The sequence below is a fragment of the Verruconis gallopava genome, assembly GCF_000836295.1.
Source record: "Verruconis gallopava strain CBS 43764 unplaced genomic scaffold supercont1.37, whole genome shotgun sequence".
Classification (NCBI taxonomy): domain Eukaryota; kingdom Fungi; phylum Ascomycota; class Dothideomycetes; order Venturiales; family Sympoventuriaceae; genus Verruconis; species Verruconis gallopava.
The window spans coordinates 145,110-171,580 of record NW_015622173.1 but is presented as its reverse complement, the minus strand read 5'-3'; the positions used below and the strand labels follow the sequence as shown (position 1 = coordinate 171,580).

Genomic DNA, 26,471 nt, shown 5'->3' with positions numbered 1-26,471 from the left:
ATTGCAGCTAACTCCAAGACCTTGACATCATGATGCAATGCGTCTACCAGAAGAAGGCAACTCTTCAAACGGATGGAAAGACTGCCGTGTGCCTCAATTATGGGTTAAATGAGGTAGATCGTGCGTTTTTGAAGCTCCAGAGGCCCGTAGATAACCATAACGAGCAAGAAGGTCCCAGAAGGTAAGAATTCACTGTTACCAACGAAAAGGTGTATACGGTGAAGAGTCCGCTTTTGCCAAGGTAAATCAGGTCATTTCAATGGCAAATTGAACACCTACGGTTAGTTTATTGTATCGTTCTCAAACAATATGTACGATGCGGCACGCTGGAAATCGAGCAATGGAATAAGTCTTACGGGCCGATGACACGCTCTCACTGTTTCGATCGTGTCGATCGAGCTGTGATGATGTACGTACAGTGGCGAAATGCCCTTTTAAAAAAAAAATAAAAAAAAAAGAAAGAAAAAAAAAGAAAAAAACAGAAGTTTCTCCTCTAAACACGAGGCCGTAGTCTCGAGCAAAGGCACACACGCGCGAAATATCTCAACGATGTGGCGGACAGCGAAGGCGTCCGACAAAAGCTTTCAATCCATCCTGGACACGCTGTTTCGGGAGCAATATTCTCCGCACTCCTGCACACGAGCGAAGGGGGCCGATAAGCCGTCGATCAGTTCCAGCACTGATTGGAGGGAGCGAAGCTGGCGACGCATTCCTGCTCGGCGGTCTCGAACAATGACGCGCTATTGAGATCATTGCGACACCTCGTCGAGCGTGTTTGAATAAAAACCCGCCGGAAGGACGACTTCCCGCACTCCGCCCAACCATCTGCATAGCAGTTCGGATTCAAACCTTCGTCAAAATCAAATAACAAGAAAGAAGAAAAGAAAAGGGAAAAAAAGGTCACGAGCGAATCAAAGCCCTCATGGCGGGAGTCAAGGATAAGATCGAGGAGTGCGTCTCCTCTGAAGGCGGTACGCCTCACCCCTGTTCGGCGGTAAAGTGTAGCCTCGAATCATGAACTGACTTGGAGCAAGGTCCCAAGCACCCAGTTGCAGACTCGCAGCGTCAAAAACAGATGGACCCTTCGAAGATGGAAAACGAGCTCGAGTTAAGAAAGGACAGCAAGCAGACGGACAAGATGAATGAACCGTCTGACGTTGCGGGAAGACACGACAAGGGAATGGCGTTCACGGATAAGCTCGTGCCTGGTGGCAGTGGGTGAACTTCGGACCGTAAAGACTGCCTTCAAAATGATCGATGGAGGCTTTTCAAAGGACACTGTTCGAATAGGACAGAGTCATATGTACATTGGATGGTGGCCGATGTGGCTGACACTGTACATCACGGCAGTCTATGGAAAGAATAAAGTCAGTCTGATGATATACCAGACGCACTGTCTATACCCAAATAACTCCATGCGACGCGCTCGTCTCGACGGCGCCTTTCGCTATTTAGTAGATGAAAAAAAAAATACTGTGCAAAACAACCTCCCAGATGCAAGCCCCAGAAAAGAACGCTGGCAAAGTGGCGCGCACTCGGGACGTAGCGCAGCGGCAAAAGTCTAGTCATCAAAGTCATCGCCAATGTCGCTCTCCGCCACATCGGCCTGCTCAATCTTCTTCCTGCGCTCCTCATCCATCTCCTTAAACGTCGCCCAACTGAGCACAACGAACGCAGCAATGATCAGCAGCCCGCCGGCGATGGAACTGCCCGTGAGTGGCGAGTATAGCGGGGGCGGAAGAAGCTGGTCAATGATTGCGACGATGAAGATCGTCAGCAGTGCAGCAACGGAGCTCAGCACTGGGCTCGTGAGCGAGATCAAGACGAGGAAGGAGCCAGAGAAGACGGCGTTGGAGAGCACGGACACGGCCATCATCCAGGCGGCCTCGCCGTGAGGAAGCTCAAATTTCTCCCAGCCCATGACGTGTAGGATCGGGAGCGGAATCCAGAGGACGGTCAGTGTGAACATGCCCATCATGCTACCGAACGCATTTGCGAAGATCATGCCTCGGCCAGGCGAGCACTCTTCTGGCGGGCACGCCACCTTCTTGTAAAGGACCTCGTAAAAGCCATATAGAACGCTTCCGATGCCGATGATGACGTTCCCGATGAACTGGTATGGATGCTCTCCATCTTCGTTACTCTTGTCGTGGTCAGGCCCGCCAGCGCCGCCGCCAGACTTGCTGCCGTGCTTGGGCGTGTGTGATGTACCCCCATAGGCAACTACCAGGACGCCTGCGATCGCGACAGCGACAGCGAGGACTTTGGACAGTCTGACCTTCTCGTGCAACAACGGGACGGAGAAAGCGTACGCGAAAAACGCAGAACAATTATAGATGGCGGTGAGGTCGCTTGCTGTGGTCAGATTCACGGCGATGTACCAGCTAATGCCAGCGCAGGTAAGAGCGCAGGTCACGAACGCGGTCGTGCGCATCATGAAAGGCCAAGGGTTTTCGGTCCGCTGCTTGACAGCCGGGTGCACAGTCTGGTAGCGCACCATCTGCGCGGTCTGCGTGAGAATCTCCTTGTGCCGCCGCCAGAAGACATCCCATGGCTGGTTCCACTTCTGGATCCGGAGGATAAGAACCGTCATGGGCCATAGGAGTGACCACGAGCCGTGTGTAAAGTATCTGCATCCCTCGTTAACATCTCCATTGCTCTCAAGATGAATGAGCAGAAGCACGACTCACAGCATGCAGTATGCCTTCTCCCAATGCAGCTGAGACTGTATGTAGACGGCCGTCTCGGTCTGGACGGCGAAACTGACCAGACTCAAGATCAAGAAGAACCCCGCGTAAGTGTACCTCTTCCTTGTTGCCTTCTTGGCCTCTAGTTCTGGATCCCTCTCGTGAAATTTGGTCGTGCTCCTCCGGCTCGGCGGCGGCCGCGGTGGTGAATCGTAGCCCGGATGTTGCTCGCCGTCCTTGGTAGCCAGAAGAGGCTCGTGGGACTTTCCGTCATGGTAGCGATCCAGGCTGGATCGCAGATCGGAGGGCATGTCGTCGGAGCGGTGTCCGCGGTCTCTCTGCAGCTATGCAAGCAGACGTCGACGTCGTCTTCGACCTCTTCGATGCTATGTTGTCGTGACAAGGCTTTGCTCCGTACGGCAGAGGACGGGTATCCAGCGCCGCTTGCGTGGGTAAGCGCAGCGGGCGGATGTGACTGGCACGGTAGCTTGCGCCGTCTTGACGGTTGGATCTGAGTTTGGGCGTCAAGAAACGGCCTGAGAGATCGAGCACAGGGAGGACGCAGAAGGCGTGGATACGATTCCAGCGGCGAAGGAATGTACACAGGACGGACCCGGCGAAGACGTCGGTCTGCATGCAAGCTGGACGAAAAGAAGCCTGCTCTTCAATCCAGACAGACGGCGAGGCGGGCACAGCAGCAGCATGCAAGTCGGATCGCCAAGTTCAAGTCGCGTGTCGGGTCTGTCTTTTGCGTGATCGTTGCAGGTACACGGCGCCGGTAACGTGGTCGAGGACCCTGAAGCAGCGCCCAAAGCGCGCACATGCGGCTGCGCCTTGCTCACGACGTCGCCACGGCACAGGCACGGCAGACAACAAGAAGGAAAAGGAGAGCAAGCGTCACAAATCGGAGCGCCTGATGCTGGTCGTCTCGCCGGCATCACGCACGGGAGGCAGCTGTGGCACGCACACATCTCTTGTTCTGAAATAGCTCACATGTGGACAGCCCAGGTCCAACGCGGCGGCGCAGAGGCAGCCGGCGCCGCAGGGCTAAAGCGCCGTCGCCGTGCCCAGACCCGCTGCCCCAGAGTCCACAGAGTCGGCATCGCCAACACGATCGTCGCCGTCGTGCTCGTCGCTCCTCTTCAGATATCTCCCCAGCGCCATCATCGGAAAGTAGTGACGGTACAAGTCGTAGCCAAAGTAAAAGTGTCCCGGAAATCCCGTCCCAGTGTATGCCATTTCCGGCCACGACGCTCCGCCGCCGTCGCCGCACGCCTCCGTCTGAGATGTGAGCAACCAGTGGATCCCCTTCGCGACGGATTCGTCATCAGAAGAGAGATGCGATAGCAGCCCCATCAGTGCCCACGCCGTCTGCGAGGCGCTTGAAACACCGCGCCCAGCCAGGCGGCTGTCCTTGTAGCTCATCAGGTCCTCGCCCCATCCTCCGTCTGCGTTCTGCGCCGTCTTGATCCATTCGACGGCGGCGCCGACCATGTCTCGCACGTCGTCTCGGTCGATGACGAATCTTTGGAGACCGCACAGGACTGCGCTTGTGCCGTAGAGGTAGTTGCTGCCCCACCGACCAAACCACGAGCCGTCTGTCTCCTGCTGACGGCACAGAAACGCGATGCCGCGGTCACACGCAGCATCCATCCGATCAAGCGCCGGCAGACTAGAGTCGAGCTCCCGGCATATGTCCATCGCCAAACCAAACGCTTCGAGCACTCGCCCAGTGATGTCGGCTGTTGGCGGGTCACACAGCGCGTCCATGTCGCTAAAAGGGATCTTGTTCAGCCACAGCTTGTCATTGTTCGTGTCAAAAGCAGCCCAGCCGCCGCTCTTGCTTTGCATTCCCAAGATCCAATTTATCGCGTCGAGGACGGTGTTGGAGTGTACGAATCGTGCGTTGTACTTGAGCAACGCCAAGACTGTCGCCGCCGTGTCGTCAACGTCGGGATACCAGGAGTTGTTGTACTCGAATGAAAACCCGCCCGGCCTTAGCTGCGGATTGTAGATGCGCCAATCTCCATGCTCGACTAGCTGCTGTCTTTTGGTAACCCACTCCACGCACCGATGAAGGCGCTTTGGTGCCGCCGATGCTGTTTCGCACAACGAAGTAATCATCAACACCGTGTCCCAGTGAGGGGACACGCAAGCCTGGACTCGCCTTCCCGCTTCATCCTCATACGCGAAACGTTCGATAGCGGTCAGTCCTCTGTCAATGACAGGATCGACGATGCTGTACCCTTCTAGCAGCAACGCTTGCACACTACATATCATGGGCATTACAATGCCGGCCCAATCCCCCTGAGACTCTTGATGTTCTATGATCCAGTCAACACACCTCTTCCTGGCGAGACGTCGAAGCGGCAGGATGTGATAGCAAGTTAACCATGACAGGATCCTGTCTCCTATCGCGAACAGAAGAGATGTAACATCTCGATTCCACAGCTCTGATATCGGAGGCGAATATGGGACACTCTTGCTTTCTGGATCCAGCCAGATCTCGTCAAGCCATGACTGCTGTTCGGCGCCAACACCAGGTATCCGGTAAATAGGTTTGTGATGTCGAATCAAGAGCAGTGGGATGACAGTACTGCGCGCCCATGAAGCTAGTTTGTATACGTTCAACGGGCACCATGCCGGCAGCAAGATTGCCTCAGGAGGCAAATTCGGGACAGCGGACCACGGGAAAAGACCGAACATGGCAAGAAAAATGCGCGTGAAGACACGAACCTTAGCCACGCCGCCTTTGGATAGGATGAATGCTCTGGCTCGCTGCATCGTCTCGCACGCAACGGACAAACCGCACATCTTCAGCGCCAGGTATGCCTCGCAGCTAGTCGATACGTCCCCTGGATAGGACGGTGCAAGTCCCCACGAGCCATCTGGATTCTGCTGGGACTGGATGAAGCGTTGGAACGGTGCGTACCCGCCTGGAGGTGGCTTGCCTAAAGACGCGTAGAAAAAGATATGCTCTGCGGTCACGGTCACGTTCGCGCGAATCTCTGCGCACCAGTGGCCATCCGCGTGCATCACGTTCCAGGCGCGCTCGGCGGCGAGCCGTATGGCGGTCCTAACCTTGGGCCGTAGATTTGCACGATCCATATAGGAGCATAGGTTTGCTGTGGAGATTTCCAAAGGATGCTTCACATTCCCTCAGGCCGTTGGTGCCAGTTGCCCTATTTTATGACGACAATCGCTACACCCGCGTACCCAGCCTGCTGATACTGCCTATCCTCGAATCACATCACCTCTACCGTCTCCGCTCCAATGAGAAACACCATCAGGGCAGCTTCTGGGCCGACTCGCCGCTTGTGATACTGTAGGAGACAACGCTACTGGGCTATTAAAACATGACCGTCGTCGCGAAAGACGCAACTCGTCCGCAGCCTTCTTTGATGGGGGAAGTCTTCAGGTCATATGCCCCGCCTGACGAGCCCGAAGGATTCTCCATGCAAGTTCTGATGGGCTCCCAACTCGTAAAACGGAATTCTTCTCGAAACCTACGCCGTCAACTCGCCGTCCCGAATCTGACACCGTCAGAGGCTTCGCGTGCAGTCCGACAGGTGCCATACTTTGACGGCCGTAGACGGTCTCGTGCTTCCCGTTCGCGAGCACAAAGCCCCAGCGAATGGTGCGGGTTTTCTCCAAGTTGGTGCGGCGAAGCTATGCGCACGTGAGAATGACCTTCACCACGTTGCTCAAAGTTTGCGAGTGTGTCGGCGCATGGATTCCAGATACGGCATTGCAGACCCCAGATGATCAAGGCCTCCGTACGTCTCGACGCTCCCAGGCTTCACACGGGTATCCGATTCCAAGGTGAGCCGAGCTAGGAACGTAAACGCCCCGAGAATGAGCCACACGTCTCAGCAGTGACAGGATCCTTTGCCGCAACCAAGGCAATGAGAACGGGCTTCGAGCTCTATTCGTCAACGAGTCCATTTTCTTTCCGTTTGAGCACATTGCTCGCATGAGCTCCAGAGTTCCGTTTCCGCTCTGGCGGCACGCACGCTGAAATGGAAAAGTTTACATCAGTCTGCTTGCGCTTGGCGCAGACACTTGTCTTTCAAAGCCATATACTCGTATTCTGCTGTAGCTGGTGGTCAAAATCTGGATTCTGTCAACAAACGGAACGCACCAGTTTGGCTTTTGGCTTTTCTTTTTCTTCTTTCCTCTCGTAGCTTTCAGGGCATGGATGAACATCGAGTGACTTTTGGCGCGGATGATGAGGTACGAGCACGAAGTACATTACAGAATATGAGTTGCTATCTATCGACTGTCGGGGGACGGAGATGGTTACCCCAACAAACATTCATCAAGCCAGAACCAAAGATGCGGGAGAGAAAGAGAGTATCATATCTTCAAAGATGCAAGTTGTTGGTGATGTTCTGAAGCAGTAGATAATACACGCATTCTTCTTTTCCTTCAAGACCATCTATATTTACACGATCATGCAGTCCCTACCTGTAAAGCAGCGTGCGCTCACGGTCTAGCATCGCTCCCTCCCCTGAACAACCTCATCGGATTCAGCGCGCCTAAAAAGCCGACCTTCTCCTCCGGCTTCGCCTCGGCAGCGGAACCTGCCGCGTGTTCCGACGGTAATGAGGGCGGCTCATACCTATCGGCCAGCTCGCCGGCGTTTTCGCCGGCCTCCGATGAAGCCTCTTCCTCGTGTCTGAGCCTCTCATACGCCTTGGCAGCTTTCTTGACGTACGCGTCCTCCATCGGCTCGTGCACAACGTTCGCGTGCCATTCCGCCGCGAACTGCGCGTCCGGAAGGTTGGCCCACTGGATCAGCACGCTGTCCTCAGGGAGTCCCTTGGCCGGCCTCTCGTCCACCTGCGGTTCCGCGTGCTTCAATGCAATCCTGTCTCGCCGCGTCAGCATCTTCGGCGGCACAGGCGTCTCGCCATCGGCGTCATATTTCGTCGACTTGGGCCAGTTGGACGGGCGTGCCGTCGCTTCGGCTTGGCGCCGCGCCTCCGCGGCCGCTCGATCGTACGTCGATATGACCGGGCGAGAGGGGTCCTGCATCTGCACAATGTACTTCAGCGTCTTGGACCACTTCGCGCGCGCCGACTCCGGCACGTCTTCGCCGTTGCCCGTCACGAACGCGACGGCTTCGCGCGCCTTGCGAAGCCGGTTCAGGTACGCCGTGATCTGGTCAATACGCTTCTTCCGTCTCTTCATCCTCGCCTTTTCAAGGTTTCTCATCTGCGCGTGCGTTGCTGTTGCCGAGGCCTTCTGCAGCTCGGCTCGTTCTTGCTCTAGCTTCTGTATCTCTTCTTTTGGCGTAGCTGCCAGGCTTTGCACCTTAGCCCACAGCTTCCTGCGCTGCCTCTCTGCATTGCGCTCGGCATTCGAAATTCCATCCGGAGGTGGGGTCAGCTGCCGAGTGATGATGTGAGCTAAATCAGCGACTGAGGTGGCCCGTTGGTCCATGAGTAACTTCGCGCGCTCCTTTTTGGACGGATAAAATGTGTAGTGTGACAGCACGCTCTCGCTGAAACGTGTTGGCAGCTTTGCGAGGCCGCGGTAGCCATTGTCCACACCATCCTCATTCTCGTTAGAGCCTAGCAGTTTTTGCTCCTGTTGCGACGCTTTCGCAATGTCTGCGGTGGTAGGCTCGAACGTCCAAGCGTAGTCTCGCACCATGCGGTACTCCTTGAGCAGCTTGAACACCTGCAGGCCATCTTCTGCGCGCGGGAATGTGACGGTGGCGTACGGTTTCCAGAGATCCTTCCGGAGCTTTGTGGGAACAGTCTTTTTGCCGTAGAAGGTAAGCTGCTTGAGGAGCATACGCTCTTGTCGCTCCGTCTGTTCGTTTGGTCAGGGGTTGTCCATTGAAGCTTGAACAAGGGGCGGTGATAGTTCAGTGCACATACGTGGATTTCTTTCTCTAATGAGTAGATGACTTGATTCGTCTTGAGGTTGGTGAAAAGGTAGATGAACTTGCCGTGATGCGGCTTCGACGGCGGCTGTCGCGCACGTAGGGCGACAGACATGTTGTCTGAGCAATGAGAGAGAGTGTGTGTGAGAGCAAAATTTGGATTTATATTTCGACGCTACCGGTCCATTGGATGGCGCTCAGCAATTGATGCTGACGAAACGTGGTGGGATGCGGATGGCCAGTGGAAGGTAACTTTTTTGTTCTGGGTTCAGCACGAGTTCACTTGCAATGCATCCACGTCCCGTGTCCGAGCTTCCCTTTCACAGGTCCACCTCCGATGCACAACCACGTATTCTTCGCTTCCTGCGATTGCCTACGAAACCGGTGTCGCCGAGAAAAAACGACTTCGTAGCACTATAAGGACATGAGAAAGCATCGCTGCATTATGTATAACCTTTTGCCTATCCCAACTGCGCACCGAGAACAAACCACGCGGTCCAGTGTCACGGCATAACCTCCGCTTGACGAAACAGGCTGGAGTAAGGAAGATGACGACTAGACACCAGCAACAAGATTCCAAGGACCAGCCTGCAGATGCGGCGGATGCGTATGCCCAGCGTGGGAGACCATGGCTATATCCCTACGTACAGTCCTCACCCATTTCCCCGCTTATGAAGTGGTCAGCCAGGCAGTCTAACGCGAGCTTTAGAATCGCCGTCTCCGACATCTTCATGGTATCAGCATCCGCAACCTAGCCCTCTCGCTCGCGCAGACGAGACCGAGAGGGAACACCACGGTCGACGACGCCGCTCTGCCTACTTCATTGCGCTCGCCCGCGAAAGCTCTCGCCCAGCAGGAGCAAAAGACTCTCGAGCACTCGCGCTCCATTACCGATCTCAAAGCCTTAGCGGAGTCAGAGGATAGCGGTGACGGCGACACTTTGAACATGGGTAGCTCCAAGAAACCAGTGTCCACGAGTGAGGGCGTTCAAAGGAACGACGCCTCGCCCAGCAAACGGCCGCCAACCTTGCGGCGGCTACGACGCCGGAGCACGATTGACTGGCAGAACTCGAGTTCGCTGTACAGGCAGAAGAAGCTCGAGGACGCAATCGGAGCCAACATGGCGGACGTCTTCTTTTCGCTGCACGTGCCCGACCATCACCGCCATGATGGAGGGGTGAAGCCCGAGGACGAGCCCGTATACATTAGCGAGGTCGTCCCCCGCACCATGAATCCGGACTTTCGTTTTTTCGACCTTAACGAGGCGGCCGGGCCTGCCGTGTCGCGAGGAGAGGATCTCGTCGTGAAAGTGTGGGCCAGAAACACGGGAGGAGGGGGAGCAGGAGGGGGGGACTATCAATTCCTCCTCGAGATGCATGTCAACCTGCGGTCGCTGCAGTTCATCGGGAAGAGCATTGAAGGCTTCACGCAGCCGCTGCCGCAGAATTGCGTGCTGTTCCACATGAAAGACGGCGTGTACACGTCGTTCCTGGATAACTTCACAGGAGGGCCATCCTCGTCGATGGTGGCGCCGCCCCCGCGCACGCTGTCCATGACGCAGGTGCTTCCCAGCTCGTCGTACGACGCGTTGATGAGGCTGGGCACGCTGGACGAGTGCATCCAGGATGCGCTGGCGACACGCGCCAGGCTCGAGAGGGAGATCAACGCGATCCTCGACAGGAGCACGGAAGCGACGCGCGAGATGCACCAGGTCGGCGTTCGCATGAACGCGCTGGAACATACGAACGAAGCGGTTCACCTGGAGCGCAGGCGGCTCGCGGCCGCGAAGCGGCGAAGGGACGAGCTGCGGTCACGGCTTGCTCAGCGCAGAGACTCCATACAGGCGGGCTACAGCGCCATGCGGACGGACGGTGAGAAGGACCTGGCGTCGCTCGCGAAGGAGACGGCCGTGCGAACGGACGAACTGTCCGCTGTGGCCGAGGAAACGCTCGGCCAGCGGCGTCGCATCTGCGAGGACCTGCAGCGCATCTATCCCATCACGCCTCTGCCGCACAAGACGTTGCATTTCGCCATCGCCTCGCTGCCGCTGCCCAACTCACCGTTCGCGGACACGTCGGTCGCCGAAGCCGAGGCGACCGCCGCCGCGCTGGGCCACGTGGCGCTGCTGGTGGACCACCTGCAATACTACCTGTCGACGCCCCTGCCGTACCCGGTCACGGTGCGGGGATCCACGTCCACGATCTTGGACCCCATCTCCGAGGTGGCCGGCGGCGCAGGCAAGGACTCGCGCGTGTACCCTCTGTTTGGCGGCCGCGGGCCCCGCTTCCGCTTCGAGTTCGGCGTCTTCCTGCTGAACAAGAACGTCGAGCGCCTGTCCGAGCGGCTGGGCCTGCGCGTCCTGGACCTGCGCCAGACGCTGCCCAACCTCAAGTACCTGCTGTACGTCGCGACGGCGGGAAGCGGCGAGGTGCCGGAGCGCAAGAAGGGCGGCATCCGCGGCTTTCTCAGGACCGTGCCCGGCGCGGACGCCATCGCCCGACGCGACAGCCTCGACAGCCAGACGAGCGACAGACTGGCGGGCCTGATGCCTCCCCCGCCGAGACCTACGGCTTCCACCGCTCTCACAGCAGCGCCGGCAGCCGCCCCCGGAAACGCGAGCCCGAACACAAACGGAAGGTCAGTCGTCGGCAACGGCAAGCTCAAAGCGGCACCACGCGGGCAAGATCCCTGCCAGGAGACGAAGTGAAAACCCACCTGCCCTCCCTTTTTAAGAACCAAAAAAAAAAAAAAGTTCGGTCGGCCAGCTACCGCTGCAGAAGACGGCGCTCGCCGTCTCCCACTTGGCTTGGGCTTCCTCGGCTCCTCTCCCTCTTTCACCAAAACGTCTTCACGAGAAGCAAAAGAGGAAGAAAAAAGGAAGAGGAAAAGGAGGACGAGCGGAACGGAGGAACAGGCAGGGAAAGGAACGCCAAGCAAAAGAAGGAAAAAAAAAATTAAAGTTGTCTGCAAAAGAATATGAAATCGTCATTTGTTAAATAGATGCAGTACAGATACACGGAGATCCCAAAACCGTAACCCAACGTCCCACCCTCTCCGCCTAGACACGCCAGAAGGGCAAGAAGAGGCGGGCAAAGCGAAGGGGGAAATATAGGTTTGGTGTGCGATGGGAAAGCAAGAGACGACGAAGAGAAGGAAAAAAAAAAAAAAACAAGGAGATAGTAAAAGGAAGCAAGAGTTTGCCTCGTGATGCTGTCCGTTCCATTTTCATCCGTTCCCATCGAAGGTCAGAAGCAAGTCCCCCCCCATTCCTTAGTCCAGTCCAATCCAATCCACACCCCATCAAGCAAGGAGATTATTTTTCTTTTCTTTTTTAAAAAAAAAAATTAGTCTCTTTTCCCACCTTCCTCCCCATTCAGGGACGACGTGGGCGTGAATTGGGTTCCCCTTTGCTCCGTGCACAACAATGTCTCGGAGGGATAGGACATCAAACGTCAGGACGGACAAGCAAAGACACATATCTTGAAACTCGTGTGATATTCCTTCCCATGTCGATAATGGTAAAATAAAAGGCCGATCCCTCCCATTTCTTGATACAGAAAAGAAAAAGTTTCTGCCGTAATCCCAAATGCTCATTACAATCTTTTTGCCTCGCGAGTAGAGGCTGAGTAGAAAGGGAAATGGTGAACGAGGAGAGGAAAGGAGTAAAAAAAAGGAGTTACATCGTAAACCTTGTACATAAAACTCTCTCCAGGTCGAGAAGAGGTATATACTGTATGTTTGTCGGGTGGGGTTAACATTGCAGGCGATGTCACGAGGCAGTGAACCCGCTGGGCTGTGCTCGAATGCCGCGAAAAGAAAGTTGATTACCCCGTCTAGTGAGTGCGTCGAAGTGAATTTGCTTTGGAAGGAGAAAAGAACATCGACTCCGAAGCGACCGAGAGAAGCACATGATATGCGTACTAAGAAGAAAATCGAGTTCTGCCTCCCGGAAAGAGAACAGAAACAAAAAAAAAAAAGGAAACCGTGCTCAAATGAAAAATTCGTGATAAGGGTCTTTCGGCGAATTCGTTAAAAGTAAAGAAAGTGGAATTCCGGTCCGCCGAAGGCATGAAAGAAGCGGAGCAGCTCGAAAGCTCAGTAGACGATGCTCCTCCTCTTCTCGGCAGCATTTGCCAGCGCCAGAAGAGGGGCCTTCGGCCTCCTCTGCTCTGCAGCAGAAGCACCAGCTTCAGCCAGGCTCTCTCTGCTTGCCTTTCTCTCGCTGCCAATGGCACCATGCACCGAACGGCCGGAGTCGGAGTCGTTGTCGCTGCCCGAGCTAGGAACGGAGAAGCTCAGCTCGCTCTCCGAGACGGGCGTCATGGAGCCGTTACTGCCAGATCCCGGCCTCTGTACGCGGTGGCGTTCAAGGCCAGCACGCATGAGGTTGCTGAGAGCCTGCCGGCGGCGGCGGGCCGCAAAGTTGAGCGAGCCTTCGAAAGCGGCCGTGGGCTTGGCCTTGAGCTCCTCCATAGCAGGCGGGCCACGAGGCTGTCTGAGCGGATGCTCGCCCGCGCGAGCCTGGCCAGGACCAAAGGTGCCCGTGAGCGGAGTAGGGGGAACGTTGTGGCTGCGCGGAATGAACGCGGACTTGGGCCCATCGGCGACAGAGGCGTTGTTCGTCAGCGAGAGGGACGAGACCTTCTTGTGATGGCCACGACGGAAGGCATTGGCAGACGGTGGGGGTAGAGGCTCAACGTCACCAGCCGCAGGCGGAGACGGCGTCTTCTTGGGGGGCGACATGCTACGTGTCTGCTGGCCAAAGGGAGACTGAATCTCATTCTGTGGCGAAGACATCTGACGGCGGCTGCCGGGCGTGTCTGCCCTGTTGAAGCTTCCGGCGACACTGTGAGGCGTGGGTGGGGGTGGTGAATTGGCAAGCTGCGAAGCCTCCTGCTGGCGGGACGTATCGGCGGCGAGCGTGGTCTGGCCGGTGAGCGGGTTGTAGACAGTGTAGATGCCGGGCTGGCCGGGAACCTCGGTAACGACGGGCTGCATCAGCTGCTGGTGGTTGTACAGGCCAAGGTGTGGCGTCGAGGGCGTCTGAGGGCTGTTGTACATCTGGCCGGTCTGACCGAGGTTCATCATGGCGAACTGCTGGGCAGTCAGGCTGGCAAGCTGCTGTTGAAGCAGCTGTTGCCTCAAGGCGAGCATGCTCTTGGTGGCTTGGAGTTGAGCGAGCATCTGCGGATCCTCGTCCTCGACGAAGTCGAGGTTTGGCGGAGCGAGGACCTGTTCCGGCAAGCTGTAGTACTGCTGACCGGCCTGACCATACTGTGTGGGAAACGAGGAGCCGATAGCCGTGTGCGGGACTGCCTGGTTGGCGTTGTACGGTGCGTTGACGCCGCCATGATGAGCGTATCGAGACTGATCCATGGGGTTACCCATTGCGTGCTGGGTCTGGTTGTACGGGGCCGACGACGGCACGGACGGAGTCTTCGGAGCGGTGCGGAGACCGGCGAGCAGGTACGAGCGGCTGGTGCGAGGAGGCGGGTTCTCGTCTACGCCGTTCTCGCTGAGCGAGCCAAGTTTCGGTGGCGACGCGAGGTTGAGACGCTTCAAGCCGTTGGCCTTGCCGCGGGAGGCGTAGCCAGCGCCGGGAAGTCCGAGGCCGGAGTTGGCGGCGAAGCTGCTCTGGTAGGTCATGATGAAACAATTAACAAGCAGACAGCCAGTGCCTTTTCTTGTTGTGTCTTCTCTTTGATCTTCTCGTTCCGCCAAAAGGCCAAAGAACGAGTTATTTGTCCACTAGGAATGGGTGGAAAAAAAATACGAGTGTGCAGTAGAGTCGCCTTGATGTAGTGCACGACGACCGCAATGCGAGTGCAATGATCGTGAAACGCGAGAGGCTCAGCGGCGCGCGTGGAGAAGCCTCGCAGATGGACAAGGTCGGTTCCGAAGGAAGCAAAAAGGGAAAACTAAATTAGTGGATTAGGCTCGCTTCAAATTCTCGGGAGAGTGTTCGTGAGCAATAAAAGTTCTCGATCGCAGGATAGAGAGTGATGGTTGACTCAGGGCAGCTGGCAAGAATTGAGCCGAGCGTGGTGATTTTACCAGCAGTAACGGAGTCGCGGTGATGGGAAGCAAAGGTCACAAGACCGCAAGCAGACTGTTCCGGAACGATTCGATCGTAGCGAGAAAACGGGCAGAGACCGTCGCCTTTGATGGAAGTGAGCAGCGTCCGTTCGTCTGTTCACCGTTCTTTTGTTGGAAACGTGTCGTAAGGGTGAGCACAGAGGGTGCCCCAGATCGAAACCAGACGACGGGTCCAGCGGGTCAGCAGTCAAAGATGGTCTGGGAAGCTCGATCCGGCGACCAAAATAACCAAAAAAAAATAGGCGAAATGTATGTTTACGGGCAACGGAAGACGGAGGCGGCTAGAATAAAAAAGCCGACAACGGATAGGTAGATGGATGAAGCACGGGATCCTTCCCAAAGCAAGTCTATAGGCGCGAAAGGGAATAAAAAACTTGGTGAGCGCGCGTCCTTCTCTTCTCTGCCGAGGATGGCCAAATGCGTCGGGGGACGGCGGCAGGAAAGCGGCGGTGCAAGCGTTTCGACTGGAGTGTGATCTCTTTTCGTCGGTCGATGATGTCTCGGTCGCAGAAGGCCTCAAGCCGTCTGATGGAGGGTCTGCAGGAGCAAAAGGTCGTGTCGCTGGCAGGTCGCTTGACGGGGGAGAGAGGGCGGGCCACTCGTCGTCGGGAGCAGGCGACAGGCGACGTCGAACTGTAGAACGAAAAAAAGGGCCGGTTTGCCGTCGGCGCGAGGAGCGACGGTCAAGAAGGCTATTAGAAGAATGCGAGGGCAGCAGTAGCAGTACGGATGGCGGATGGGCGGGTCCAAAACAAAAAAGGCAGTGGTAACACTGGCTGCACGAGGGCGAACGGAGGAAGCGTTTGCTGGCCGGCTGCGCGACGAAACGCGGGCGGGTAAAGGAAAGACGGGTTTGGCTGAAAGAGGACGAGACAAGAAGAGGGAAGAGCGGTGGAAGGAGGAGGAGGAGGAGGAGAGATGGGATGACGATGAGGAAGAAGAGCAGCAGCGGGTGGTGATAGGGCGGAGGACAAGGACGAGGAACTGGGGGGGGGGTTTGGGACTGGAAGGACAAGAGTAGCGGCGATGTCAGTAGTAGTACTCGCGGTAGCAGGAGTCGGCCGCGAAGACGCAGCGCCAGCACCAGCACCCGCAGCAGCAGCGGCAGTAGTGCGGGCGCACCAGAGGGCCGAGGGCAGAGCCAGCGGCGCTGATTTGCTGAACGGGCGACCCAGTGGACGGGGCCGTGATTGGCCAGGGGCGAGGTGCTGGGGCGGTGCGAGAAACGTGTGAAGCGTGAGTGGAGGACAGCCCAGTGAAGGGGGGCGGATAGGCCCCAAACCACAGGGCGCATTCGGCGGGGGGGGCAAGGGGCGAGGAGCCAGAAGGGGGCGTCAGAATGGGTTTGGGGCGTGTCGTGGACCGTTTGATTCGCACGCCTGACGCCGCCGCCGCCGCCAGCCAGGCCTGCGCTAAGCACTCGCTAGACCCCGCTAGGTCCTGTCCGGCACTAGTGCGGCACACTTGGGCCCGGTCCCCCTGTCCTGCTCCCGCGCTCCCTGCCAAATACTGGTCCTTCGACTGCGATCTTCCCCCCCTACACGCTCCCTACAGGGCGCTCCCCCCCCCTAACCCTGATCCCCTAAATAGCTGGCTGCACCTTCATCAAACCACGCGAGAAACGATCGAAGAAGAAAAAAATGAGCGACGGTTTTCTGTCGCGTCCACCCTGGGTCGAACGCGTATCCACTTCTTTATCCATCATCATCTCAACCCCTCTGACCCTTCTCGGACATGCCAGGCCATCTTGTTTTGACACGGCGTGAAATTCTCGTTTGCCCGAGCTGTAGCAGCAGTGCTGTGCGTGTGTGCGGCGGCCGTCCGGGTGTCAACCTGCTGCATACACGCATCGGGCTCCATGCGCACACGTCCTTTTTTTTTTGCCCACTGTCCTGATGTGACGCCGCGCTCCGCTTCCCAAAAGCGCCTTTTGCTCATTTCCTGGCCGTTTCTGCTGGCGTGGAAACAAGCGCCCGGCACGCACGCGACATGTGTCACAACCACGCCGATTGCGGGAGGCGGCCAGTTGCGAGGCCCAGCAGCGGGCGATGACGATGGCGAGGATGCATGACCGGCAACCAGCGCCCAGGAACGGTGCCCCGTCGCCGCTCGCGACAGGACTGCAGCGCGGCGGATAGGCCGACCTGGCGAGCAATCGAAAAGCACCAGCAAGAGCAGCCAGAGGCAGCCCGCTGCGCGAGCGAAGCCTTCACGACCAGTATGACTGCGCTGGCGGTGCATGTGCTGGCCGTCCTGCAGCAGCGCCAGCGGCTATGCGCATCTCGCCGTCCACTCGTCTGCCCACCCGCTCGGCCGTTCCTGTCTCGCGTCCAATCAAAGGCGTCCAACACCCATCCCAGCCAGACACGCGACCGGCCCATCTCTCGCTCTCTGTCGCGCTCCCGCTCCCCCAACGTCCTGCCTCGTGCAGGGCAGACCGACTGCAAGCGTCTGCCCGGCTCGTTCCCTGTCGTCTAAGAGGAGAGAGCGGTATACAACGTACAAATGCAATCGCGAAAGAGGGTCGAACCACGGCCGGGAGACAGAGGAAGAGCACGCGGCAAAACGGCTGCAAGCCAGAAACGAGAATTGGCCACGCGAGCCAGAACCTCGACGCGCCTCGCCAAGACCGCTCATATTGTCCCGAGCTGCTGCTCATCTTTTCCCGCGGGTCTCAATAAATCGTCCTATAGTTCGGACACGCCATTCTTTGTTCTTGCGCCGCTTTCCCGCCACGGGATCCCTCCCGCCGCCGTTGGCGTCCGTTCCACCTGCGGCAGTCATGTGATGAACGGGACGGGGACGAGGACGAGGACGAGGACGAGGAGCGGTGGGAACGGGAACGGACACATCACGCAAGACGAGAGGATGAACGAGGTCAACCCGATCTACGCTAGCGGCGGAGGGGCATCACCGAATGAGACGGGAATGCTGCACTCCATTGGCGCCCAGTACGGAGTAGATTGAGCGCCGTTTCTATTTTTTTCCCCCCCCTCTTCCTTTCCTCTCGAATACCCACGCCTTCTCGCCAGTCACGTTCTTCTCCCGGCCGCCAAACGTTCGCGCTTCTCACCAATGGCGCAGCGCTGGTGACTCGTTTCGGGGATTGGTGATGAGCAGCCATGTACATACAGAGCAAGTTTGACAGCGAAACACTCCCACCCCGTCCAGAATGTAGCCCCGAAGCGCACCAGGCAACGCCAGCAAATCCCTGTCTCCATATTAGCCAGGCCCGCTTAGCCAACAAACCCAAAAAGACGCTCGTCCCAACGGGTTGACGAGTGGATCGACGACGACGACAAAAGAGAATAAAAAAAAAAGGGGACCCCTCCGCCAACGAACGAACAGGAAATAAGAAACAAGCCACGGCGTCCGAGCTCGTCGCGGCCGGTTTCGCGCTGCCAAAATGCGCAGAATTGAGAACGAAAGCGGAGGGAGGAAAACAATGGGAAACTACCGTGGTACTTGCCACTATACGACTAGGACTACTTCTGCTGCTTGGCTGCGTGCCAGCGTCGTTTCAACCCTGTGGATCATCTCGATTCGATCCTGTCCCTGCCCTTGGCCCTCCCTGCATCTCCTCTCTCTCTCTCGCTCCTAGGAAAGAATCGCATATGAAAAAGAAGACACCAAACCAAGAAAAGAGTTCGAAAGAAAATTAAAAAAAAAAATAAAATAAAATAAAATAAAACTCCAATCCCAAAAAAATGAATAAATAAATAACCTCGAAAAAGAAAAAGAAATGTCCCAAAAGACAAAACTCGCCCTCGTTAAGATTTCATTCAATTAATTACCTGCATGGAGCGCGTTCGGTGACCCAGAAAGCCATCGCGCACGCCTCCTCGCACGAATCCCATCGTCCTTTCTCTGACCCGGGCTTGATCGGTCACTCATCTTACTTGCTCGTCGACCTCTATTTTTTTTTCTTTCCTCCCATAGCCGAGAGGATGCTGATCGCATTCTGACCCTCAGCCTCCCCAAGAAAAAAGGACCTTACTCTTCTCTCTTTCTCTCTCTCTCTCTCTCTCTCTCTCTCTCTCTCTCTCTCTCTCTCTCCCTCTTCATATTTGTTTTACTCCACTTTCAGAACAATGAACGGAGACGGTACAGGAAGCAGGAAAAGAAAAAGAGTTCCCCCTGTCACTGCTACTTTAGCTCTGGCGATGGAGAGGTGAAAACACAGTCATGTTTCTTGCCGCGCAAATTCCTGGCAGCGTTCAGCCGTGTTTGAAAAATCACACGATGCCTTCTAGAAAGGCTCGTGGTGGAAAAGAAAACTCAAAAATAATCGTATGCCAAAAGGCGTCATTCAAGTTCGTCAACGCTATAAATAGCGTGTCATCAATCGTGAGAGACAAGCGTGGAATCAAAACACACACACACACACTGCCCTGTCTGTACACGTGCTCAGCTACGACAAAGACATAGACCCTTTGCTGCGCAGAAACGAAAGAACCAGGTGGAGAAAGAGTAGAGACGAAGCGCACAGAAAAATGGAAAATTTAAGGATCAAGAAAATTATAACGGAAAAGCATGATCGCAGGATGGAGTCCCATGTGCGGCAATCTCACACGTCGGGCGACCACGAGCCACTTCAAAACACACACATGTCATTGATTGACCTTCCTCTTTCTTGACCCGATGATCGACACTTGCCTCCCACAAGGGTCTACCACCTGTGAAATTCCATCTCCCGCGTTTATCTTCATCGAACAATGAGGAGAACCAGGCCCCGGTTCTTTCCGCACCTGCCTGCCTGTCAGTTCGTTGCACCAATGCTCGTGACGTATGTGTCGCTGGCGTGTCTACATAGCAGTCGGACACCTCAGCTGCCAGGTAGGAATCCTTTTGCTACCGCTCTGCAAAGTGACAACCATCTCATGTTCTCGGTAAGAAAGAAAAACAAGATAGGTCGCATGTAAGCAGAGCGCACCAGACTCTCCTTGGCAATGGTTTCGCGTTGCCATGTTTCTTGATTAGCAGCTGTATTGTTTCATGATCCAAACGTTGATTAAAATGTTTGCATCGCTTGAACGTCAGATACGGAATGCGAGATGAGTCTGCGTCCATCTCGTCAGTCCCTCATTCCCCGCCTTGCATCGGTCCCGGCAGAGAAGGGGACAAATAACGGACTCTAAGGCCAGTACTTTGTAGAATGTAAAGTAGTTCCGATCTTATGCTTAGGCGTTCTCCGCGGATTAACGAAAGAGAACGCTGGTAATCCTTGGGTGTGATAAAAAAAAACTCAGGTGAATGGAGAGGATAGACAACAATTATCTGCGAAAACAAAATGCAAGAGTGGAATGCATGCGGCATTCACGTTGAACCATGGCCGTCTCAACGGGAGACCGACTATTATACGTATAAATATAATTAACGAAGACCACTTCTCCACGTTGAACTGTGATGACTGCGAACAGGCGGCGGAGAACGGGAGCGTCCACGATGAGGTGGGGCGGGAATCGGGTTATAGATTCGCTCTTCTCGGTCAGGAAATCTAGATGGGGCAATCTTTCCATCGTTGACTGCATGCTCTAGAAGATGTTAGTTCTGGCCCGCGTCACAAGTCTTGGGAATGTGCTTTGGTATGCGGGTGAGATTTGTCTGCGCGAGTAGTGGATGCCTTCCGTTTTCATCCTTACACAGCGACGACGCCGCGATGCAGTATCGGTGGGATCATGTGCGGAAAAGCAGCAGAGACGCCCGAATGCAGAGCGATTAACATCAAACGCCAGCAACGAAGACCCAGGAAGCGAAACACGACAGGTGCAGCCCTTACCTGGAGCGAGCACACCAAGTCCTAAGGGAACCTTCTTGACAAGTGTGCGTAGAATGTCGCCAACTTCTCCTCTCGAATTCATGACGAGCATATTATGCCGCCCATTAGCCGTGTGCGCCTCCCGATCAGCGACCAAGAGCTCGCCCTTTTGGAACTTGAAGTCTGTATTGCGCACCTTACGACTATTCTCGCGCACCAGTGTGCCATATCCGTTATCGTTCGCAACCACGAGACATTGCTTGTTAAGTGCATCTACCAGGTTTGATATCTCCAACGCAGAGAAGGGGGAGTTGAAATATCGCGCCAAATGACTTGCCGGCGCCGAAGGTAATGGGCGAGTAATTGGCCCTATTGGTGCATTTATTTTAGAGCTCGGGGCCGATGTCATATTTGAATCGACCTCTGCAGCAGCTGAGCGAGCGAGGCCCTTGGACATCACCTCGCGTCGGAGTGCCTCACTAGCACTGAAGTATGCTTCGAGCAAGGCTGAGCCTAGCGGTGGTTTTCCACGCGTTAATTTACGGAGCAGTGTCAAGAATTGAGGCATTGCGGTCAACTCTCGGCAGTTCGTGTTGATGTACGCAATGATCTTTGCTATGAGGCCACGATCTTCATTCTGCACGGCTATAGGACCCGCCTTCTCCACCAAAGCCATGATACTCTCAGTAGATTTTGGATAGCGACTGCATAATCGTTCAGCACAGGTCTTGCGCAGCTCGGTATATCCCAGCTTAGCTGCAAATAGATAGAGGTCGATTTCTCTCAGGAAAAGGTCGAGAGTGGCACGCGGTATCTCGACGGCGTTGGGACTATCCCTATTGTTCCATATATGGGCGTTGCCATTCGCATCTAGATATTCCACAGGTATCGAGGGTTTGAAAGGCTTGTAGTCTCCATGGTCTAAGTATTGGTTCAGACGAACCATAGACTCCCAATGAGGCGTGCTGCCAAGACGGTGAACGGAACCCATTCGCTCGCCGTCTTTCAGCAAGTTAAGAAGAACGTCCTGCGGCAGCTTCTGTAAACATCTACCAGGTATCAGAAATTCGTCTTCGCCCGTCTCCCCACCAAATATCAGACATTGCGGCACATCCACGGCAGTGCTGTCTGCCGGCGAGGGTATACCGATTCCACTCTGAGCGAGGGCCTGAGGAGGCTGCAAAGCCTCGGCTGGTGTAGGCTCCGACACATCCGACTCTTGCTTTATGGGCGTTACCGTAGCGGGCGGCGGCTGGGTTTGAACTGGAGTGCGCGAAACTGGGGTAGTGCTGTTGTGCTGCACCTGGTCTAGCAACTGCTGAACGAAGAGTCCTGGGTCAGCTTCCATCGAACCGTTTGCTGTACCGTTAAGCCCTCCTAGTCCAGGTATGAATGACATGCCAGAGCGGCAGCGTAGCCTAGCTAATCGCGCCCACCGACTATGGTGATAAAGACCTGTGAAATCTGTTGGTCTTACAGCGTAGTAGACGACCAAGCCTCGGGCGAAAAAGAAGAGATGAATATAATTAGCAAGAACCGAAAATCTGTTACGGCGTGCTGTATCGGCCTCGACGACGAAGAAATAAGATGAGTCAAATCCGCGGAAGAGACCAGAGGTTCGAATGCTGATGATGTGAAGAGAGACACATTTTCAATTCCATAAAGGTCTAGAGGTGTGGTGCTGTGCTGAATGACTAATGGAAACCAGCCACAGCATCGGTTTAGGAATGAACGCCACAGCTCGATGTATAGCGGCTTGAGCCGATTTTACATCCAAGCGCTGTTCAGTCAGGGATAATAGCTGGATCACAATGAAAATCTTTTTCTTTTCTTCGTTATTATTTCAGAATTTCGGATGCACTGCAGTCAAAAGATCCTTGGTGCAGAAGGTGCCTGTGCTAGGCATCCACAAGCCACGCAAGGTATCAGCGTAAGACTCTCTCCTGTCACGTGCAGCAACGTTCCAAGCCCGTATCAGCGAGCACGCACTTCAAAGGCATTGGTTCTCTGAACAAAAAAAATGAAAGATCTGGGTTTTCATTACCATCCGGGGCCGGAGCCCAGCAAATTTCGTACGTATACTACAAAAGCAGAAGCAGACCAAGCGCTGAAGCAGGTCCAGCCCTCCCAGGCTACCACTTAAAGCCCGCCTCGACGCCTGTACCAGTCCGCTGTTAAAAACACAGACGCTCAAACCCTGGTATCGTAAAGCTGCAGAGATACCCGCCCTTCCTTCCCGAGAAGAATAAACGCCCGTAGAAATAACAACATAATCATAGCTCCATAAAACGATGTCGGCCAAAACATTGATTCGAAACGGTCCGCTGGTCGTCATTGTGCAAACATTCGGCACCCAAAGCCAAAGCACCTCATCAACCATTGTATTTGTCTCGTGCCTCGGCGCTTCATTTTGTTCACTTGATCTCCAGCGTTGAAGCTCAAAGCCTGTTCGACTATCTCAAATTGAGCTCAGACGATCGTTTCGAACAAGCCGACGTCTGTGACTTCAAAAGTGAGCTTCAAAAATAGAAACTAAGATGCACGTCGAGTCTAGACACCCTTCACGCATGTCCGCCCATCCGTAGCACGATTGTTTCAATGTGCTACGCTCAGGAGGAGTGCCAGCTCAAGGATCGAAGGACCCAGACAGATCCGCCGACATGGCCCTAGCGTCGCTACCTTTCATGGCCTTCTTAAATGGTGACTTGGGCGTCTTTTTGCCACCTGGTGCGTCGCTGTCCTCGCCACTGCTCGCTGGCGTAGGGCTGGCACTTGTCGTCCGGTCGGTCGTGTCTTCCTCTTCCTCATCCAGTATCTCTGGAAACTCTTCGGGATGCTTTCGCCTGTACTCAACAAGAGCCCGTATCTGATCCAGATCAACTTGTGGCCGCTCGTCCTCAGATGTCGAGCTCCGTCCAAGGTAGCGGTCGCCGAGCCAGTATCTCGCCCGTTTCGATGCCCCAAGATCCGTGTTCGAGCGTGCACGCTTCGAGTTGGTGCTCTCGCTCTCAGTTGCCGTATCTTCCTCCTCACTGTCCATTTGATAGACTCCATAGTCAGCCTCGTCATCATCGTCGTAGTACTGGTTGTACGACGGGTCGATGGCGCGGACCTGCAGATAGCACACCCGTTTTTTGGCGCGGTTGAAAAAAAAGTAGTGTAGGCTCCAAATCGGGATGCCATCGCCGTCAAAAGGGTTTTCGGCAGGGCAGAAGTTATATACCTCGCAGTCACGCAAGTCCATCTCCTCATCGATCATAAGCCATTTGTCGTAGCCCCACTGCGTTCTTGACTTCGACGACACAACGCCAGTTTGCCAGTAATACTTGTCTTGACCAAGCACCTTTGCATCAATTTCGTTGATGGCATCCTGAACGTCACGTTCTCGGCAAAAATCCTGCGGTCGTAGCACATTTGATAGATCGTAGTCCGGATGGCTCGCGTTTAGCGTGCCAATCAGATATGCGTATGTTCGTCTGTTCGACGGCTGGATCAGGTTGCCGAACGTCGATGCTTGGGTCAGATTTGCAGACTTTGCGAAACGTGCTGCGTCCGGAGGCGATAGCGATGCGGCCATCTGCAGCGTCTGCTGGTGCTCGTGCTCAATCTGGTCGTCTATTTTGCGTTTGAGCTTCTTATCTGCTTTCGTCATTTTGATCGTGAAGATGTCGCAGCTGCCCTCGATATCGAGTCCATCGCGATGGAAATTGAGGGCAGCATCGATCAGATCGAATTTTGGTAGCGGGATGTACTAAGACAGGTCAGCACAATTGAACAAAAAGCATGCCCGAACGGTCAAAGGTAACATCAAATATACTAACCTTCATCTTTAAATGCGAAGCAGGGACTATTTAAACACGCGCCGTGCAAATATGTTCACTTTAAGAGCGGTTTAGCTGCCTAGTTTCTTCTCACCGCGTATCGCTGGGGCGTTTCCGACTGAACGTGAATGAACCTCTCAGACACGACACGCCGCCAAAAGCTACAACACTCGAGAGCCTATGCGTCTTGCAGCTATTTGCGATAGGGATCCTGAGTTCGCGAGCGAAGGAAGGTACGCGCGGCACGAGGCAAAGCTCGGGGTGTTTGGGTGGTCTGATGCGTCGGTTTTGCGAAGGTACCTGCAGTCTCAGGCTTCTGTGCTCGATGTGCCAGACACGTTGTCTAGCAAGTGAGAGAGCCGCGAGCGAGATGCATGTCTCCGAGGTTGCAAAGTCGTTGGCGTTGCCGGTAGCGATCCGGCTGACGTTGTTGCTCCGCCTTCAGCAGGTTGGAGATGCGAGGTCTTGGCACATGTGCACGTGACGTGACAAACTCCACTTTCCGCATTAAGGTGGTTCTGGTGATCAGGTCAGAGGCACAAGCTCAGGCATTGAACTTTGATTTGTCGCTGACGAGTCTGGCATGAAAAGTGGTCTGGCTGATAGTTTATGTCACGTTAGATTGATTGCCTGCCACAAGCGGTGGTGTGTCGAACAACGTGGCTAATCGGACGCATCTGGTGGGGTTTTGGTCGAAGCTTGAGCCCAAACCCGCATGGGAGAAATCGGAATGGGATTTAGTGGACACGCGATTCCTTCGAATGCTGCGCGAAGACGAGAGCGTGATGCTTCATGGACGTGCTTGTGAAAACTGTCCTCTATTCCTTGGGCTTGAGTGTCAGCTGGCGATCCTGCCTTGTACTCTTCGACAGAGGGTAACGTTCGTGGCTCGACGGGTATTTCTGTGACGTTTAGCCTTCGACGACAAGTCAGAAGAAGATGATTTCACTTGAGGAAACGTCGTAAAGAGAAAACCCGTCAAGATGATCAAGACGGCGAATGCTTCCCATCTCTGGTACTAGATTCGGAAAATGTTTAATTTGAATGCTTCCCATTGCTGGTACTAGATTCCTGCCTATGTGTACAATAGAGTGTATACGTCCGAATGAACGGCTCATCTCCACCTGTGGCAGAGGCACTCCAACCATTTTCATTACGTCGTTAGCATGCTGGGGTATCTCATCGCTTTTGGTAGTTTGAACTAAACCAGGTTTGTAGCATGCCTGTCCCTCCAAGTCCATCTTGGTCGTCCTTCTGCGCCGCGCGGCAGCTCATTTGCATCCACCAGGTGCAGGCTGACGTTTGTGACAGTACGTACTGTCAGGAAGGCCGAACTTCATATCAGGCCCGAAACTCGCAGCTTGTGTGCAATGTCTTCCTCGGCCTGCAAGTGACGATAATCAGCCGGAGTGTGGAGGGGACGAAGCGAAAGCCTGAACGACGAAAGAGATTGAAGTCATCCTCGATTGTCCATCTAGCCGATCCTTGTGACACCGTCGTCTTCGGCCTGTCGAAGCAAGCACACAGAATCAGCATCAGGACGACCAACGCGAAGAGTATATGGTTGGAGGGGTAGACTTAAGTTTGAGGGGCAGGCAGCTTACCTCCATGTCTTCAAGGCTGTCTTGCTGCCCTATACAGCGTAGCACATTCTTCTTGCTGCTCTCCTGCATCTCACCAGCAAGAAGAAGCTCGTCAAGGATGAAATAGGCTTTCTGGAAGTTGAAGATGATGTCAAGCTCGCAGACGTTGCCGTAGTACTTGTCCATCTGTTCCACAAAGCGATGGACGATCTCAAGCGTGATGAGTTCGTTATCCGTCGACTCTATACCGGCGATGAAATAGAGCGACGCGTAACGGCGATACACAATCTTGGTGTCTGAAAGGCTCGGGTGTTAGAACACAAGACAGAAAGACGAGGTGGTAAGAATGGGACAATGAACCTTTGTACTCAATGAAGTTGCACATCCGCGTGCGACGGGCTAGCACGAGCTGCGATACATCCTTGACGATCTTTGCCTTGTCCTTTGGAGAGAGAGTTGAGAACCATTTAGCCAGACGCTGTGAGAGGAGCGGTCAGACGACAGACGGCGAACGTGGCAGGCGTGGAGACTCACCACTTTACCCTGCCGGGAGAGTAGGATTAGGTATCTACTGTGTTCAGCAACACACCACGTCGCGACATGAAAAGTACATCTTACCGTATTGCCATGGTG

The 26,471-nt window shown here is 55.0% G+C and overlaps 10 protein-coding genes across 10 annotated transcripts; 3 read left to right on the top strand and 7 right to left on the bottom strand.

Annotated features, from left to right (window-relative positions):
- Window positions 1–922: 922 nt before the first annotated feature.
- Window positions 923–1,222, top strand: PV09_08181 (uncharacterized protein; the record flags this gene model as incomplete). Its single annotated transcript, XM_016362040.1, has 2 exons — window positions 923–971; window positions 1,035–1,222. 2 exons carry the CDS (start codon window positions 923–925, stop codon window positions 1,220–1,222), a joined length of 237 nt encoding a protein of 78 aa, XP_016210160.1.
- Window positions 1,223–1,262: 40 nt separating this feature from the next.
- On the bottom strand, window positions 1,263–3,543 carry PV09_08180 (uncharacterized protein). The gene is made up of 2 exons (XM_016362039.1): window positions 2,691–3,543; window positions 1,263–2,630 (listed from the first exon to the last, which is right to left on the bottom strand). Exons 1-2 carry the CDS (start codon window positions 2,996–2,998, stop codon window positions 1,562–1,564), a joined length of 1,377 nt encoding a protein of 458 aa, XP_016210159.1. The 5' UTR covers window positions 2,999–3,543; the 3' UTR covers window positions 1,263–1,561.
- Window positions 3,544–3,734: 191 nt separating this feature from the next.
- On the bottom strand, window positions 3,735–5,795 carry PV09_08179 (squalene-hopene cyclase; the record flags this gene model as incomplete). Its single annotated transcript, XM_016362038.1, has 1 exon — window positions 3,735–5,795. One exon carries the CDS (start codon window positions 5,793–5,795, stop codon window positions 3,735–3,737), a length of 2,061 nt encoding a protein of 686 aa, XP_016210158.1.
- Window positions 5,796–6,916: 1,121 nt separating this feature from the next.
- On the bottom strand, window positions 6,917–8,837 carry PV09_08178 (uncharacterized protein). Its single transcript, XM_016362037.1, has 2 exons — window positions 8,576–8,837; window positions 6,917–8,507 (listed from the first exon to the last, which is right to left on the bottom strand). The coding sequence occupies exons 1-2, from the start codon at window positions 8,693–8,695 to the stop codon at window positions 7,173–7,175; spliced, it is 1,455 nt and encodes a 484-aa protein (XP_016210157.1). The 5' UTR covers window positions 8,696–8,837; the 3' UTR covers window positions 6,917–7,172.
- Window positions 8,838–8,912: 75 nt separating this feature from the next.
- Window positions 8,913–11,331, top strand: PV09_08177 (uncharacterized protein). The gene is made up of 2 exons (XM_016362036.1): window positions 8,913–9,224; window positions 9,290–11,331. Exons 1-2 carry the CDS (start codon window positions 9,129–9,131, stop codon window positions 11,285–11,287), a joined length of 2,094 nt encoding a protein of 697 aa, XP_016210156.1. The 5' UTR covers window positions 8,913–9,128; the 3' UTR covers window positions 11,288–11,331.
- Window positions 11,332–11,734: 403 nt separating this feature from the next.
- On the bottom strand, window positions 11,735–15,667 carry PV09_08176 (uncharacterized protein). The gene has a single exon (XM_016362035.1). The coding sequence runs from the start codon at window positions 14,224–14,226 to the stop codon at window positions 12,676–12,678; it is 1,551 nt and encodes a 516-aa protein (XP_016210155.1). The 5' UTR covers window positions 14,227–15,667; the 3' UTR covers window positions 11,735–12,675.
- Window positions 15,668–17,006: 1,339 nt separating this feature from the next.
- PV09_08175 (uncharacterized protein) lies at window positions 17,007–18,483 on the top strand. The gene has a single exon (XM_016362034.1). It carries the CDS (start codon window positions 17,182–17,184, stop codon window positions 17,641–17,643), a length of 462 nt encoding a protein of 153 aa, XP_016210154.1. The 5' UTR covers window positions 17,007–17,181; the 3' UTR covers window positions 17,644–18,483.
- A 540-nt stretch (window positions 18,484–19,023) lies between these two features.
- PV09_08174 (uncharacterized protein) lies at window positions 19,024–22,073 on the bottom strand. Its single transcript, XM_016362033.1, has 2 exons — window positions 20,456–22,073; window positions 19,024–20,210 (listed from the first exon to the last, which is right to left on the bottom strand). Exons 1-2 carry the CDS (start codon window positions 21,831–21,833, stop codon window positions 20,050–20,052), a joined length of 1,539 nt encoding a protein of 512 aa, XP_016210153.1. The 5' UTR covers window positions 21,834–22,073; the 3' UTR covers window positions 19,024–20,049.
- Window positions 22,074–23,060: 987 nt separating this feature from the next.
- Window positions 23,061–24,261, bottom strand: PV09_08173 (uncharacterized protein; the record flags this gene model as incomplete). The annotated part of the gene is made up of 2 exons (XM_016362032.1): window positions 23,061–24,185; window positions 24,256–24,261. The coding sequence occupies 2 exons, from the start codon at window positions 24,259–24,261 to the stop codon at window positions 23,061–23,063; spliced, it is 1,131 nt and encodes a 376-aa protein (XP_016210152.1).
- A 1,468-nt stretch (window positions 24,262–25,729) lies between these two features.
- Window positions 25,730–26,467, bottom strand: PV09_08172 (uncharacterized protein; the record flags this gene model as incomplete). Its single annotated transcript, XM_016362031.1, has 5 exons — window positions 25,730–25,762; window positions 25,860–26,134; window positions 26,199–26,316; window positions 26,373–26,406; window positions 26,457–26,467. 5 exons carry the CDS (start codon window positions 26,465–26,467, stop codon window positions 25,730–25,732), a joined length of 471 nt encoding a protein of 156 aa, XP_016210151.1.
- Between the last annotated feature and the right edge of the window lie 4 nt (window positions 26,468–26,471).